The sequence below is a fragment of the Eucalyptus grandis genome, chromosome 2 (genome assembly GCF_016545825.1).
Source record: "Eucalyptus grandis isolate ANBG69807.140 chromosome 2, ASM1654582v1, whole genome shotgun sequence".
Taxonomy (NCBI): Eukaryota; Viridiplantae; Streptophyta; class Magnoliopsida; order Myrtales; family Myrtaceae; genus Eucalyptus; species Eucalyptus grandis.
In genome coordinates this window covers 4,027,275-4,042,175 of record NC_052613.1, presented here as the reverse complement: position 1 = coordinate 4,042,175, position 14,901 = coordinate 4,027,275, and the positions used below count along the sequence as shown (strand labels likewise).

The 14,901-nt window shown below is 40.8% G+C and overlaps 2 protein-coding genes across 2 annotated transcripts; one reads left to right on the top strand and one right to left on the bottom strand.

Annotated features, from left to right (window-relative positions):
* The first annotated feature begins 3,098 nt into the window (after window positions 1-3,098).
* LOC104418906 (protein NRT1/ PTR FAMILY 2.11) lies at window positions 3,099-5,534 on the top strand. Its single transcript, XM_010030385.3, is given in 5 exon segments — window positions 3,099-3,267; window positions 3,360-3,577; window positions 3,809-4,365; window positions 4,477-5,141; window positions 5,144-5,534. Coding segments are annotated over 5 exon segments (1,821 nt in total). The 5' UTR covers window positions 3,099-3,113; the 3' UTR covers window positions 5,371-5,534.
* A 229-nt stretch (window positions 5,535-5,763) lies between these two features.
* On the bottom strand, window positions 5,764-12,723 carry LOC104418896 (ATPase 11, plasma membrane-type). Its single transcript, XM_010030373.3, has 21 exons — window positions 12,360-12,723; window positions 12,149-12,268; window positions 11,952-12,050; window positions 11,707-11,844; window positions 11,462-11,596; window positions 11,213-11,392; window positions 10,916-11,122; window positions 10,731-10,850; window positions 10,467-10,586; window positions 10,228-10,350; window positions 10,030-10,134; window positions 9,784-9,928; window positions 8,830-8,994; window positions 8,395-8,633; window positions 8,202-8,234; window positions 7,961-8,042; window positions 7,662-7,822; window positions 7,188-7,373; window positions 6,918-7,100; window positions 6,667-6,842; window positions 5,764-6,127 (listed from the first exon to the last, which is right to left on the bottom strand). The coding sequence occupies exons 1-21, from the start codon at window positions 12,411-12,413 to the stop codon at window positions 6,031-6,033; spliced, it is 2,868 nt and encodes a 955-aa protein (XP_010028675.2). The 5' UTR covers window positions 12,414-12,723; the 3' UTR covers window positions 5,764-6,030.
* Between the last annotated feature and the right edge of the window lie 2,178 nt (window positions 12,724-14,901).

Genomic DNA, 14,901 nt, shown 5'->3' with positions numbered 1-14,901 from the left:
AATACAATTGACTCATGGTCAATTATTTTCAAGCCACAATGTACGTCTTCGACACATTGACGACTCTCGATTGTCGTGAAAATCTCGAGATTTCAAATACGGACACAAGGTACAAAAAAGACAGAAAAATCGGTCTAGTGCTGTTCGACAGAAATTTTGCAATTAAGTGGAATCACCCACGCACTAATCACATATCTCTATCGAATCGACCTATCTCCGGTCTCTGATCCATTTTAATTGTGCCGTAATGATCCTTGCAAATTAGCACGGTTGAGTAGTCGATTCCTGGTCAAATTCTCATGTCTATTGTATTTAGATTCATTAACGGCTTTACCTAATAAGCTAGTTAACTCGTGAGTGGCCAACTCAGAGAAAAAGACTATAGAGATGTTGATGAAAAGCCCAACTCGTCTCATCGAAATCAGACTCAAAAATCAAGATGTCATAGAAATAACTCTTATAAGATTCGATATGTATTTTATATATTGAGTTGGCATTATGAAGTTTGGTATTGCTTTGTATACATGCATAGTAGTTGTTCAATCTGCTTAGAAGATATATACTACTCATTGAGCTGTTATTGCTCATTCTACTCCTCCATTAATCTTTTCAGGTTCCTTGGTTAGCGGCGAATAAAGTGAGAGCGCCATCGGTGGGAAACTTTTGGGGAGTTCTATTTTTTATTTTTTATTTTTTTGTATGGTTTAAGGAAGTGGTGCACATGATCCTTGCTAGTGGTTGGATTGTTGAGTTCTAAATGTATATCTCTTTTTGGTGGATTATAGAAATTTTGATGTTACAACCAATTTGTTGGTTTATCTGATATGTATATATATGGTTTGAGATATATATATATAAAATTGATATTAGGTTGTTGGTTGTGTTTGAGACTGCGTCCTTCGTGTGGAAGGACGGCCGTGTCATCCTCATTCTTTGTAGTTTTGGGGTGTGACAGCAAAAAAAGAAAGAAGGAAAAAAATACATAACATATAAGAGAACGAGATCAAAATTTTATGGATATTCGAATTTACAGGATATCATGTACTTAGAACATTTCTAACCAGTTGTATTACGATCACGATGCCAGAGACTTTCTTCAAAGCAAATGGGTATCTATCAGCATGAAGTTATATTCTCCCAACATTAGAATCCTCCTAAAGTTAAATCATTCATCTTCTTGGTATATTGCCTTCTAAAAGAACCGTTCCGCGCTTGGCTGAGTGATATGATCTCCTCATTATTTTAATTTTTTGGGTAAACCACAAAACTATCGTGAATAATCAAATGATTCTTTAGCGGTGCCCATTGCCATCCGGGAGTGGCGTCATATTATTCAAGTAATAAACTTTAGAGCTGCCATCTCCTGAATCTTTCTGTTCATTCAACTTTTCTCCCTTAGGTTTAAGTAAACTGTGCTCCTAAATGGTCTCTAGTTGGCAATCTTCGGGAAAGTAAAAGAATGAAATTGGGTCTATCTGATGATAGAAGCGATTGCAACTTGCTTTACATCTCTTTGCTCCACTTTATGAGTGGGCCTGAAATTTTGTGGTGGGAAAGTAGTCATCTATGTCATTTACCACTTGTTGCGATCATGCCTGACAGAACCAATGGCCAATGTTGCTTAGGAGGGAGAGAGAGAGAGGAGTTATCACGATTGCCGCAGTTTCCTATTAAGGGTGTGTTTGTTTCACAAAAAATATAACGTTTTTGGAAAATGCTTTCCGGAAAATCATTTTCCAGGAAAACGGTCAATTTTCCTTTATTTGGTAATACGTGCTTTTGAAAATATTTTTTGGTGTTTGGATTGCATTTGAAAAATGATTGAAGGTGTAGAAAACGCCGATGAAGAGGAAGAGGACGAGCAAAGCCAACGGGAGCGCAAGAGGGGTTAGGGTTGGAGGAGGCGGCAATGACAAAAGGGAGGGGGTGTAGGAGTTAGGATTTACGTTCACAGGAAAAGAAAGAAAAGAAAAAAAAAAAGACAAAAGAAAAGAAAAGATATCATAATAACAAATTCAAAATTTTTAAGTAGAAGTTCTTTTTAATAATAATATTTTCATCAAGCAAGGACTTTAAAATATTTTAAAAATGTTTTCCAATTATTTCAAAGGGAAATTGTTTTCCCGAATTTAAGCTTTTAGAATGAAAACATTTTCTGTTGACTATGAAAACATTTTCCGTTGACTCGTTTTAAATGAATCAAACGCTAGAAAATAAAAATAAAAACGTTTTCCCGAAAATTATTTTTAAAACAAACACATCCTAATTGAGTGGTTGAGCCGATGAAGCAATGAATCAGCAATTCATTAGAGGCTATGGTTTGACCAGTGGTTGCAAGTTGCTTCACATCTTGGGATGTTCAAATTGCATGCAAGGAACACCACGAAGTTGTGTCCTTTTCCACGATGACAATGCAGTGTTCCGCTTGCTACGTGTCCAGTTAGCCAGGTCTCAATGCTCCTAGTTCAATCAGGAATCTTTTCTTTCGTAAGATCCCGTTTTCTCTCTTCCAATGATTTTTATCTGTACTCAAGTAACCTCGTTATGACGTTTTACGCCACCAATGGATTCTAAACAGAGAAAGCACACCAACTTGCAGCTTGTGGACTTAAATTGATCCGTCATGACAGGTACTCACGTGCCCTCGGACAGCTTCACACTCTGCCAAAGATTAATTAATCTGAGAAGAGAGATTAGCATATGACTAAGTACCCTGACTTAAGGATAGAGTCATATTTACGCGTCAAAAAGATCCAGAAAAGCAACAAAACAGAACCACTATTGTCCATGTTGTGCTTATTTTAATTTTTAGCAGCCCTATTTCTCGAAAGTCGTAGTGTAACAGATTCCTGGGTCACATTTGATCTGGGTTGTACGGATTTGGTCTAAAGCATCGGCTGTACAACGGGTGGCCCAGTCTCATACACAGAGCCTGGATTCGAGTGCATTGGCTGTGCATACCATGAGACCTGTGAAACCATATATATAGAAGGGAGAGAGGGAGAGATTGGCACGTGGTGTTTAGGAAGGGGCATGGGAGTTGCTCTTTATAACTTGATTCTATACTGACCTGTTTCCACTATGGACCACTATAAAGCCAGACAAACAGGGAGATGACTGTAGGGAGAAGAGGCATGATGGAGCAGAACAATGGAGAAAGAATGGAGAAGCATGAGAAAGACACAAGGGACAAGGACGAGAGGGCAGCCACGACCAGTGAACCGAAGATCAACTACAGAGGAGGGAAAGCCTTGCCCTTCATCATAGGTGAGACCGAGAGCTCATTGCGTGCTCTCATGCTGCTCTTTCTTGTCTAAGAACCGTCTCCTGAACTTCCCTTTTGAATGAAATTTTTCCAGGGAATGAGACTTTTGAGAAGCTTGGAGCCATTGGGACCTTGGCCAACCTGTTGATCTATCTGACCAAGGTATTCAACATGAAGACCATCACAGCCGCGAATATCATCAACATCTTCAATGGCACTGCAAATTTCTCTACCTTGCTGGGAGCCTTCTTCTCTGACACCTACTTCGGTCGCTACAAGACCCCGGCATTCTGCACTATTGCCTCCTACATGGTGCCTACTGCCTAATTCTTCTTCATCATCTATTTCTTGTGAATTCAGTGTATAGATTGAAAACTCTAGTGGGTAAATAACTGATATGCCACTCAAATCCGGCCATCAAATGACTAAAAGATAGAAGTAGATGAAATGCAATTCGCAAAATGCATTTTACTTAAATTAGGTAACTCAGGGATGACATTGCATATATATGTCTGTCTATATCGTTACCATTTCGCTGTGAAGGGACTTCAAGTAATACAACTAACGGCGGCCATCAAGGACCTGCACCCTCCACACTGCAGCAGCAGGAATTTCTGCACTGGCCCCACTGGAGGGCAAATGGCGTTTCTCATATTGGGGTTTGCACTGCTAATTACAGGAGCTGCAGGAATCATCAGGCCGTGCAACTTAGCTTTCGGAGCTGACCAGTTTGATCCAAAAACCGAATCTGGAAAGAGAGGGATAAACAGCTTCTTCAACTGGTATTTCTTCACCTTCACTTTCGCCCAGATGATTTCCTTGACGCTCATAGTCTACGTGCAATCGAACGTGAGCTGGGCCATTGGTCTAGCGATTCCTGCAATCTTGATGCTCATATCTTGCGCAATCTTCTTCATGGGTTCTAAGATATATGTGAAAGTGAAGGCCACGGGAAGTCCAATCACTAGCATGGTACAGGTCCTAGCAGTTGCTATTAAAAAGAGCAGGCTGAAGCAACCCGAGCAGCCATGGCTTTCTCTTTACTCATATACACCAGCGGAGTCTCTTAACTCTAAGCTTTCATATACAGATCAATTCAGGTAACCAGCCTACATTGACATTCCAATATAGAATTTTAGCAACTGAACAGAAGCTCCGAACGGCAACTTCAATAAAACCAACATCTTGAACCTCTTCTGTCTCCTTGACAGATTCCTAGATAAAGCAGCAATCAAGACATCCCAGGACCAGTTAAACCCAGATGGGTCGCCAGCCAATCCGTGGAGACTCTGTAGTATGCAGCAAGTGGAAGAAGTGAAGTGCTTGATGAGGGTGGTTCCTATATGGGCTGCCGTGGCAATTTATTTTGTTGTGATAGTCCAGCAACATACTTACGCAATTTTTCAGGCCACACAAGCTGATCGACGCCTTGGAAACAGCAACTTCAAGATCCCAGCAGCTTCCTTCGTTGTGTTCTTGATGCTCAGCGTCACCATCTTTATACCTATCTATGATCGAATCATTGTCCCGCTATTGAGGAGGCTCACAGGAAAAGAAGGCGGCATTACATTCCTTCAAAGAATTGGCATCGGCATCTTCATCTCCATTATCTCCATGCTGGTATCAGCCCTAGTTGAAGAACGACGGAGGACCATAGCTTTAACTAGGCTGACTTTGGGTATCGAACCAAGAAGAGGTGCCATTTCATCTATGTCGGCTTTATGGCTGGTTCCTCAGTTCGCGTTGGCTGGACTTGCCGAAGCTTTTGCTTCCGTTGGACAAGTCGAGTTCTATTACAAGCAATTTCCCGAAAATATGAGGAGTGTTGCTGGGTCTCTGTTCTATTGCAGCATTGCAGTTGCAAACTACTTGAGTAGCCTCTAATATCAATTGTCCACAGGGTGACTGCTGGAGCAGAAAGCGGGAATTGGCTTCCAGAAGATCTAAACAAAGGGAGATTAGACTACTTCTACTACCTCATCGCTGCCTTGGGTGTTCTAAACTTGGGTTACTTTTTACTATGTGCTCGGTGGTACAAGTATAAAGGAACTCCCGATGCGATCCTCAACTCAGAGTCGGAGAAGATTGAAATGGCTATCATATGATGTATTTATGTAGAACCCGTACAAGATATCTACTTCTTGTAGATATAGTTGTAGCGGTATGCAGCAAATAACTATTGCAGACCCATAGTGAAAGCACCGAGACGCAGTATCTCTGTTATCATGAATTCATTTTAAATAGCATAAATGTCAGCAGAATTACTCAAGTCTTGCATGGTCCGATTACCTAATCAAGGAAAAGCGACGAAAATTGATTTGGTCTATCACCGAGGTCCCAACCTTGTGACATTAATGGTGGCATTTCGAGCAAGAGTTAGCACATCATTTTATTGCAACCATGTTTTTTGTGATCCAGACGGGGTTTATTCACCCAAGATTCAGCAAAGATGCAAGAGCATCATGTTTATGTAGCCATAAATTAATAGATAAATAATGGGACAAAATGGAAACTATAGAACTAGCCGGCATCATCATATATAAACTGACAGCACATTGTAAAGGGGCTCTTTCAGCCCAGCATTGGAGATACCTAAAGTGATAAATACTAGACATTAACAAAAGCTCGTCAGCACCTTGAGGACAGAAAATAGGAAATGCGATAAAAGGAGATAGAAGTATGATCTAAGCCTCACGATAATCTAAATACATCACCACTCTGAGCTGCATAGAATGTGCAAATCTATGACAGCACGAGATTCTTCCTCAAACTGTGTAGCCTTGCGGTATTGTGTCTATGTCGAGCCGCTTGTCTCGGACAACTGAATTCAAATGATCTTTGAAGGTGCGAAGTTCTCTCAACCTAAAAGAGCAAATGAAAAAAAAAAAGTCAACCAACAAAAAAGGAAAAGAAGAACACGGGAGTTCGACAGACAAAAGACAAAGCAATGTGGAATGTCCAGATGTCAGCAAGCAAAGATGACCAGACATGCTTGTACATCTTTAGATGTGTTGGTACAGTACGCTAATTGAAAGTCAAAACAAGGAGATAAGTTTTTTAAGACCAACTTACTCCAAAAGCTAAAAAGTTGATTATCACTTAAATCCCATCGTTCATTTATCTTGTTCAGGGTACTCACTATATTCTTAAATTAAATATGGAATAAAAAGCCGTCTCTACAAATGAAGTGAACTTCTGATCTCCATCTATTGATAAGCCAAGGCATTTAACATTTATCATCATTTTAGCCATCAAATGACAACCTATTTTCCTATATTTAAGTACCTATGTTCGACATCCTCATCCTTAATTCTTCATGTTCACATGGAAGATAGTGCATGGATGATGTTCTGGTTTACTATCTCACAGCATAATCCTGTAATCCTAACATTACCACCTACCTAGCAATTTCAGCCCTTGTCTTAGCTTCCTCAGCCATTTGAGTCAACTCCGTAGCATGACTCCGCTCACTGAACTTCACATCAGGTGGCTGCAATCCATGCAGCGTTCTTTGTGCATGTGCCCACTCACGTTCTCTATGTTCCTTACCGAAATCTTTCTGCCTTGTAAAGGCAATCTGCATTAAAAGCAAACGCATCAGAACACTTTCCCTGGTGAACTATTAACAGTAAAAGGAAAGTTACATTCATACCCTTTGCTCAAACATGAGGTCCCAAGCCCTCCCACTCATTGCATACCGAATGAAGAACTTGATAAAATCAAGCGGGATATAGCAGATGATATTGTAAAGCCAGACCACACCAGCCCAGCCCCAACCAATTCCTTCAATTGCAGCAAATCCCCAGTTTGCATAGACAGCAATTAGAGTGGCAATCTGTTCAGAATGTACAAAAGATAAATCACTCCTGCACCACTGTTAACAAAATCAAAGAACGAGGAAACAGGGTGGTCATCAAATTACCAGCTGAGCAATCACAAAGGCCACTACCAGCAGTAATCCAGGACGCTCAACATAAGACCAACTCCGGGATCGTGTCACAAATATTAGAGCCTGACTTATAGTGCTGACTTGCAGATATATTGCTGAGGCGAGCTTCCGAAAGTCATGATAAGCTGTCTTCTCCAGAGTGGGCACTCCAAATACATGCTGAAAAATTCCAGGCGACAGAATCTCTATGAGTGGAACCCATTCAAAGTTCATAGAAATACAATAAAGAGAAGTAAAATGAAAATGACAATTTGCATCATGAATGAAACACGGAATCATGAATGAAACATGAATATACCGTGTTTCATTCATGCCGTGTTTCATTCATGCTCTAGATGAGAACCAGATGAACTGTACACAATCTCTGACTTGACAGTAAAACCTACATGAGAATGTATATCAATCTGAGCAACACCAATAATCTAAATTATGCAACAATCCACTTACTGGGAAGAAGTTCGTTTTGTATGCAGCCCAAAAGAATATGACTGTCATCATTGCCAAGTAACTGCCGAGGACAATGCCAGTAGTAAAAATTTCTGCCAGTTTCCAACTATCTGGAAGAGGAGATGGTTTTACTCTATCCTTTGATATTGTCATGATAGTCCCTGCAATTGCAGCAAGTAGTCAGTAGAAACACAGACCAGTAAATCATAAAGAATACAGGATATTGAAACCACAACCCCAGTCAAAATCATGTAGGCAATTAGCTGCTGCTGGGGATCAAATGGGAAGGAGCGACTAACCATCATTGAGGATTGCTATGATCAGGACCATAAAAGGTGGAAAGTCAAACCTCCATATGAGGGCCAGCAGCATGAAACCAAGCTGCGACCATTGAAAAAGGAAATACATTACATTGGAAAAAACATGAGGTCATGATTCTTAGTCACTTGATTTTGGGTGCAGATTAAACAGATTATTCTGCTAGAGATCCGGAAAATGCCGACAGTATGATATGTAAAAGAAAAAAGGTCACTGACTCACCACAATACGGATTGTAATGGAGACAGCATATATCTGCCAAAGGAGACAAATGCATAGAAAAAATCGATTAAATTGGAAATTTATCAGTGAAGAAAATAATGAACGTATTCAAATCAAGATAATGTGCCAAATTATTCATCAAGCTCTGTGGATGAGAAATCGATAGAGGATTAAAATGAGGCCCATTACATACAGTGTAATTTTTCATCCTCTGGAATATCGCACGGCTGGTCAGAACAGCGCTAATAATCACGCTAAGGCCAGGTTCTGTAAGGACAATGTCAGAGGCACTACGAGCTGCATCAGTTGCATCAGCAACAGCTATCCCAATGTCAGCTTTCTTGAGAGCAGGAGCATCATTCACTCCATCTCCAGTCATTCCACAAATGTGCTTCCTTGCTTGCAGCCGTTTCACAATTTCATATTTGTGCTCTAGACACAAATCATTATGATGAAAATTAACAACAACAATCAAGTTTTGGCTACCAAATTCTAGCAGCCTCACCACATGATCAGAGAGTATGGACATGAATCAAGGGAACACAAGGATTTAAGAAACATGAAGAATACTAAATAGGCGCATGCCCGTGGGTAGGTTTTTGTATCCATAAGCAGATGAGTGCCATACCAGGGAAAACACCAGCAAAGCCATCAGCCTTTTCTATCAGCTCATCAATTGGTACTGCATCAGAGAACTCATTTTTGTGTTGTCCCAGCAAAGCAGATGAAGGATACATGTTGGTCCCCATTCCCAAGCGACGACCGGTTTCTTTTCCAATGGCCAGTTGATCACCTAATAAAGGTCACAGTGCTCAGTCAGCGCTCAACACAATCAGAAAACCAAAGAACTATGCGTAGTTTTTTCCATTATAATGATAGAGCTAGAATTCCATTTTACTAAGAACTTTGCACGAGAAATGAAAGGTGATATTATGTCATCCAAAGACTAACCAAGTCAAGAAACGCAAACAGAATGTGCATCCAAATAGGATGACACAATGTTCTGCATCTTAATATGTCCATTTTTTTTCCTCCAAAGTATTTGTTCAGAGGTTCTCCTCACTGTCCATTAGAACAGACATAAAAGGAGGAAAACAACCAATGAAGGCTTTTGAACATAAATGCTGACATAACTAAATACGAGAAAAAGGACATAATCAATATTGGATATTAGGACTTTGAATTTGAGGAAATAAAACTGAATTACGTGCAAATGCTTCAGTATGACAAAACTGCCAAAACGTTCGCCACACTACAAAGGTACCTGTTCATACTTAACGAGATCCAAGGGAGTATTAAGGTAATCACTTTTAAGCGCACATCACCGAAATAAAGCCAAATCATAGCTTCACGTATAGTGCGCACTCTGTGCTTCAGACTTTCCATTCGTGAAGCAAAATAAAAAGGTAAATGAAATATACAAATGTAAAAAGTCCAATTCATGATGACTGCTACACTGATTTATGCATGAAGATGGGCAAGACAACTGTGCAAATATTTGTGAACTTCTGGATCACTAAGAGTGGACCAATTCATTCCAAGGCCAATCATACTTGGAGATGAAGATAAATCAGAGACCAACCAGTGATCATCTTAACATTCACTCCAAGATTCAGAGCCTTTCTTATCGTCTCTGCACTGTCATGCCTGGGTGGGTCAAAAAGAGGCATGACACCAATGAACTGCCACAGGCCTCCAGCACTCTCTTTCTGTCCTTCAGGAACTTCCTGGATGTACAAACCGTAACATGAAGCTAATTCTGAACAGGAGAGCCAAAAAGGGTATGCAAGATCTAAGGAAACAGGATTTAAAGAACATGGTCAATCACCTGATATGCCACAGCAAGAGAACGTAAACCACGCTCTGCAAACTTATCGATCACACCATGAACTTTGCGCTCAATTTCTGACTTATTGTGTGCAAGGTTTAGGATCTGAGAACCATACAAAAGGAGGAAGCACTATTAAACTAATCCAAACATGAGAAAACTGAAGCACTGTAAGGAGGCATAAAATTCTGATTTCACCTGCTCCGGGGCACCTTTGCTCACTCTGTGCATTTTACCTTCACTATCAATGTAAGTCAAAGCAGTTCGCTTGTCCGTAGGATTGAAAGGAAGAAAATGTACTTCCTGAATGCCAGCCCGAGCCTTTGCATTGCCAAGAAAGATGGAAAGAGCGGATAAGTCAAAAATCGAGCATAAAAAAATTAGAACAGTGACAAAAACAAAAATATTTTAAATCTAACTATAGTCCATATACTCACCTCCTTGGGATCTGCAAGCATCCCCACTATTGCAGCATCTATTGCGTCTTGGTTCTCCAATCTAGAAGCTCGTGCTGCCATCAAAACGACAGTCTCTTTATCCACTCCTTTTGCAAACACCTGTAAGTCATGTTCAAAAAAAATCAAGAGTTCAGGGAACAACACCAATAAAAAAAGGCTCCTAAAACCAATGACGAAAGAACATATGAAAAAACAAAGAAAAAAGCAAAAAATACATACTATACATGTATATATATGACCAACCTCAATAAGATTCTGATCAACTGTAAGCTTGTTCAGCGTGAGCGTCCCCGTCTTGTCACTGCAAAGCACATCCATTCCAGCCATCTCTTCAATGGCGGTCATCCTCTTCGTGATGGCTCCCTAGAATCAACATTAGCAGATCAGCAATCACACTCCCTATAGCACTGTCAATCGAAACAACTCACCTGCTGAGATAATCTATGCGAACCAATAGCCATCGTCACAGACAACACAGTAGGCATTGCAATTGGAATTCCTCCTATGAGTAGCACAAGGAGATTGTCAATTCCAGAACGGTATTCCCTGTCTTGAATTGGGTACATGACAATAATCTCGACTATCATCCCCAACGCAATTGAGCATATACAAAAGTTCCCGATCGCAGTCAAAACCTGAAACGCAATGATAATACAAATAGTTGACAACCTAAACACATCAAATAGAAAGCCAAGCCTAATGTTTATATAGAATTATCGCCTTGCCTTCTGGAAGTGTCCCACTTGGTTAGTCGTATCAACTAGGTGCGCAGCCTTTCCGAAGAAGGTGTGGACACCAGTTGCAATAACCACCGCTTCAATTTCTCCTTGTTTGCATGTGGATCCTGAATAAACCCCATCTCCAGGGCCTTTCGTCACAGGAAGAGACTCGCCCGTCAAAGCAGACTGTGGGGTAGTAAATCTCAGTAATGGGTTAACTCATCATTCCAAACCCAATGGTAACAAAGAAGTCACCTGGTCAATCTTCAGAGGATCTCCTTCAAGAAGGCGAGCATCAGCCGGAACAATGTCTCCAAGTTTGATACTGATAATATCACCAGGAACCAGGATTGAAGCATCCTGCTCACCCCATCTTCCATCTCTAAGTACCTGCATCATTCGTGCGAATCACCGCAACCATTCCACAACATCAAAATGTCAAAGAACATCCAAAGATCACTTGATTGCAACTAACAGAACATGTTGCTGCAGTCCCATACCTTAGCTTTGGGAGCGAGACGAGCCATAAGCGCAGCCGCAGCGTTACCGGCATTGTTCTCCTCGATAAAGCTAATAGTGGAGTTTATAAACAGAAGAGTGACGATGCCTATAAAATCTTGCCAATCTGGAGGCTTGCCCTGCAAAGGAAGAATCAGAAACAAATGGATACCATCTTTCACAAAAACTCAAATTTTACCCTAAAACAGAAAAGAGAGACAGAACAGTAGAGGAAAAATTCACCGACCCCTCCATTTGTAAGTGCGATGGCCATGATAGCAGCAAGCTCCATGACCCAGGACAGAGGATTCCACATGAACCCCAAGAACTTGAAGAATTTGCTCTCCTGAAACAAATCAACAAAGTGCAAATCTTTATTACCAACAAAGACCCACAGACACACACACATTGGTCAAATCAAAAGACAGTGAGTGATCTCAGTGCCTTCTTCTCTTCAAGTTTGTTGTGGCCAAAAAGTTCCAGCCTCTGCTCAGCAGCCGCCAAGGTGAGGCCTCCTCTGTTACATACCAGGGATTGAAACACCTCCTCAATGGGTACGTTCTCCTGCACTCACCAACCAAAAGATTGCATCAAGTCTCAAACTTTTCAACACCACCACAAAAAAGCTCGCATCTTTTCGGCCTCGATCCCTTACCAGATCGACGGCCTCGTTCAGCACTGCCTCCAGAACCGGAGCCTTCTCCTCCATCTCTCCTCCCTCTCTCTCTCTCTCTCCCCCTCTACCTGTCACAACCCAGAGAAGCGAAATTCTTCCCAAGAATACGAAGCACAGAGGAAGGTGAGGAAGCAAAACGAGCAAAGGGTAGTGCTCAAATAGGCTGCCAAGGACGGAAAGGAGAAAGCATATTTCTCTCCGGAAATCCTCTTCCGACGTTTTCTGTCAACTTTCAACCACAAGTTCAGGAGTCCAAGCAAAAGCAGGAATCTTTCAACCCAAATTTGCTTCCGTGTGCAGCTTCGTACGGTGCGCTGAAAGTGGCCGGTACGTTTGGTGCAGCAGTAAGGGGAACAGCGCCGTGTAAATTAAAAAAAAGGAAACCTCGAATCCTACGACGACACCGGTCTGCAATAAGCCTGCTGATAATCCTAGTATGCTTTTAATGAAGTCCAATGTAGTTTTTTTTTTCAGGACTTTAGAGCTAGAATAATTCAATTTTTATTGAAGTGGGGCACCTGGAATCTTGCAAAGTATGTGAATTTGTAGATTTTCACAAAAGTTTCTATAGTTTTCAAAAGCTAAAAATGCCTTTTTTTTAATTCTCGACCAAAAAAGTTAAGATTTTTCGTTAGTTTTTTGCCCGAATTTTCTCTCTTTTATGTTTTTTTTCCTCACTTCACAGTGACCCTGAAAATAGCTTTAGGTAGGTGGACTAGAATATAGCAGTGTGTCCAGATGTCAAAGTCAACAACTGCTCCGTCCACTCCGTCCACTCCGTCATACTGCCGACTAAGACCGAGTACACCGTACAAGTCCAAGTACTCCGTACAAGCATAATTTAATATTTAATAATGTCAAATTACCACAATGGTCCTTGAACATGAAACACCAACCTCGATTCTGGAATTTTAAATTATTCTTTTTGTGACTCGGGAACTACCGTATAGTCGGAGCAAAAGATAAACTCGACGAACTAAGCCACCACCACAAGCCCAAGCGCGAGTAAGTCGTGTAATGGGGACGCGAAATTTCGAACCCCTCCTCCAATAAAGTTATAGCCATCACAGCCACCGCGAGCGGTGGTTGGATTATTAATAAATGTTGGTACCACCACATGTGGTGGCGGCGTTGGCTTCGGGCTCCTTCCCCTAATGCAAGGGAAGGAGTTCGAATCCCTGCGTCGTCGCTAGTGGTCTTAAACGTGGTGTCATGGTGGTGAGTCCTGCGCTAGCACTACTTCGGATTTACCTCACCGGCCGTCGGCTGTACGGGGAGTTCCCGAGTTACCAAAAAAAAAATAATGTTTGGTCCCTAAATTATATGAAAATATCTGATTTCCTTTTTCTAGTTAATTCAAGATGACAAAATATGCCAATATGACTTCCGACCCTTAAAGTTTAAACAATGGAACAAATAAGGAAGCTACACACAGCTTATAATAGCCCACATCACCAAATAACATCTAATTTGTTGTTTATATAAATAAAATTATTACACTGAACATTTACCAATAATCCATAGACCATATTGAATAAATTAATATGTCATGGACCATATTGCACATGTTAACTCATCATTTTCATGTACTTGTGAATTGATTCTTGATATGCCGGGTAAATTTTATTATACATGAGTATATTGAAAAGAAAAGTCACTCTCTCCAAAATTATAAGATAGACTATTATTGCTTAGACTCGATTTGGTGTATAAAGATGTTTAGTAATGATACATGTTTATTGACACGACCCTTGTACATTTCATGCCCATTTAAAAGAGAACACATGTTTTGCAAGCTTCTTCCATGAATCACAAGGCACTTTGCCTCGAGATATGCGACAATTAAACTCCATCCTTTGATGGGGGTGATAATTTTCATTGTGTCCGACATTACCTAAATACATTGAACATATATCAACAACATCCTTGTACGTTTCATGTGTGTTCAAAAGAGAACACATGCTTCGTGTGTGTTCAAAAGAGAACACATGTTTCATGTATGTTCAAAAGAGAACACATGTTTTGCGAGCTTCTTCCATGAATCACAGGGCACTTTGCCTCGAGATATGCGACAATTAAACTCCATCCTTTGATGGGGGTGACAATTTTCATTGTGTCCAGCATTACCTAAATACATTGAACCTATATCAACAACATCCTTGTACATTTCATGTGTGTTTAAGAGAGATCACATGTTTAGCAAGCTTCTCAATGAATCAAATCCTCCGTGAATCACAAAGGTACTTTGCCTCGAAATATGTGATGGAAAACTCTATCCTTTGACAGGGACAATGATTTTCTTTACAGCTAGCATGACCGAAATGGGTCATGATATTCATTGGCAGATTCCTACTATTTTCTAGAAATTCAGAAGTACAAGCAACCGACTCGGGCTAGGTCCGACTCACTATGGAATCCAAAAGGAAAAATTCATAGGATTGATCTGGTCTTGGCTTGGTATCAATGGCCGCCCGAATCGAGCCGGCGGCTTAGGGCCAAGACAGGGCGCCTGCTTGCTTGA

What these genes read in the sequence shown, in the direction of transcription:
- LOC104418896 (XM_010030373.3), bottom strand. Translation starts at nt 12,413, where the DNA reads ATGGAGGAGAAGGCTCCGGTTCTGGAGGCAGTGCTGAACGAGGCCGTC. An exon ending in TCGCACTTACAAATGGAGGG is followed by an intron (nt 11,845 to 11,951) that starts GTCGGTGAATTT and finishes CTTCCTTTGCAG; the next exon opens with GGCAAGCCTCCAGATTGGCA. An exon ending in CTTTGCTGGTGTTTTCCCTG is followed by an intron (nt 8,634 to 8,829) that starts GTATGGCACTCA and finishes ATTTGTGTCTAG; the next exon opens with AGCACAAATATGAAATTGTG.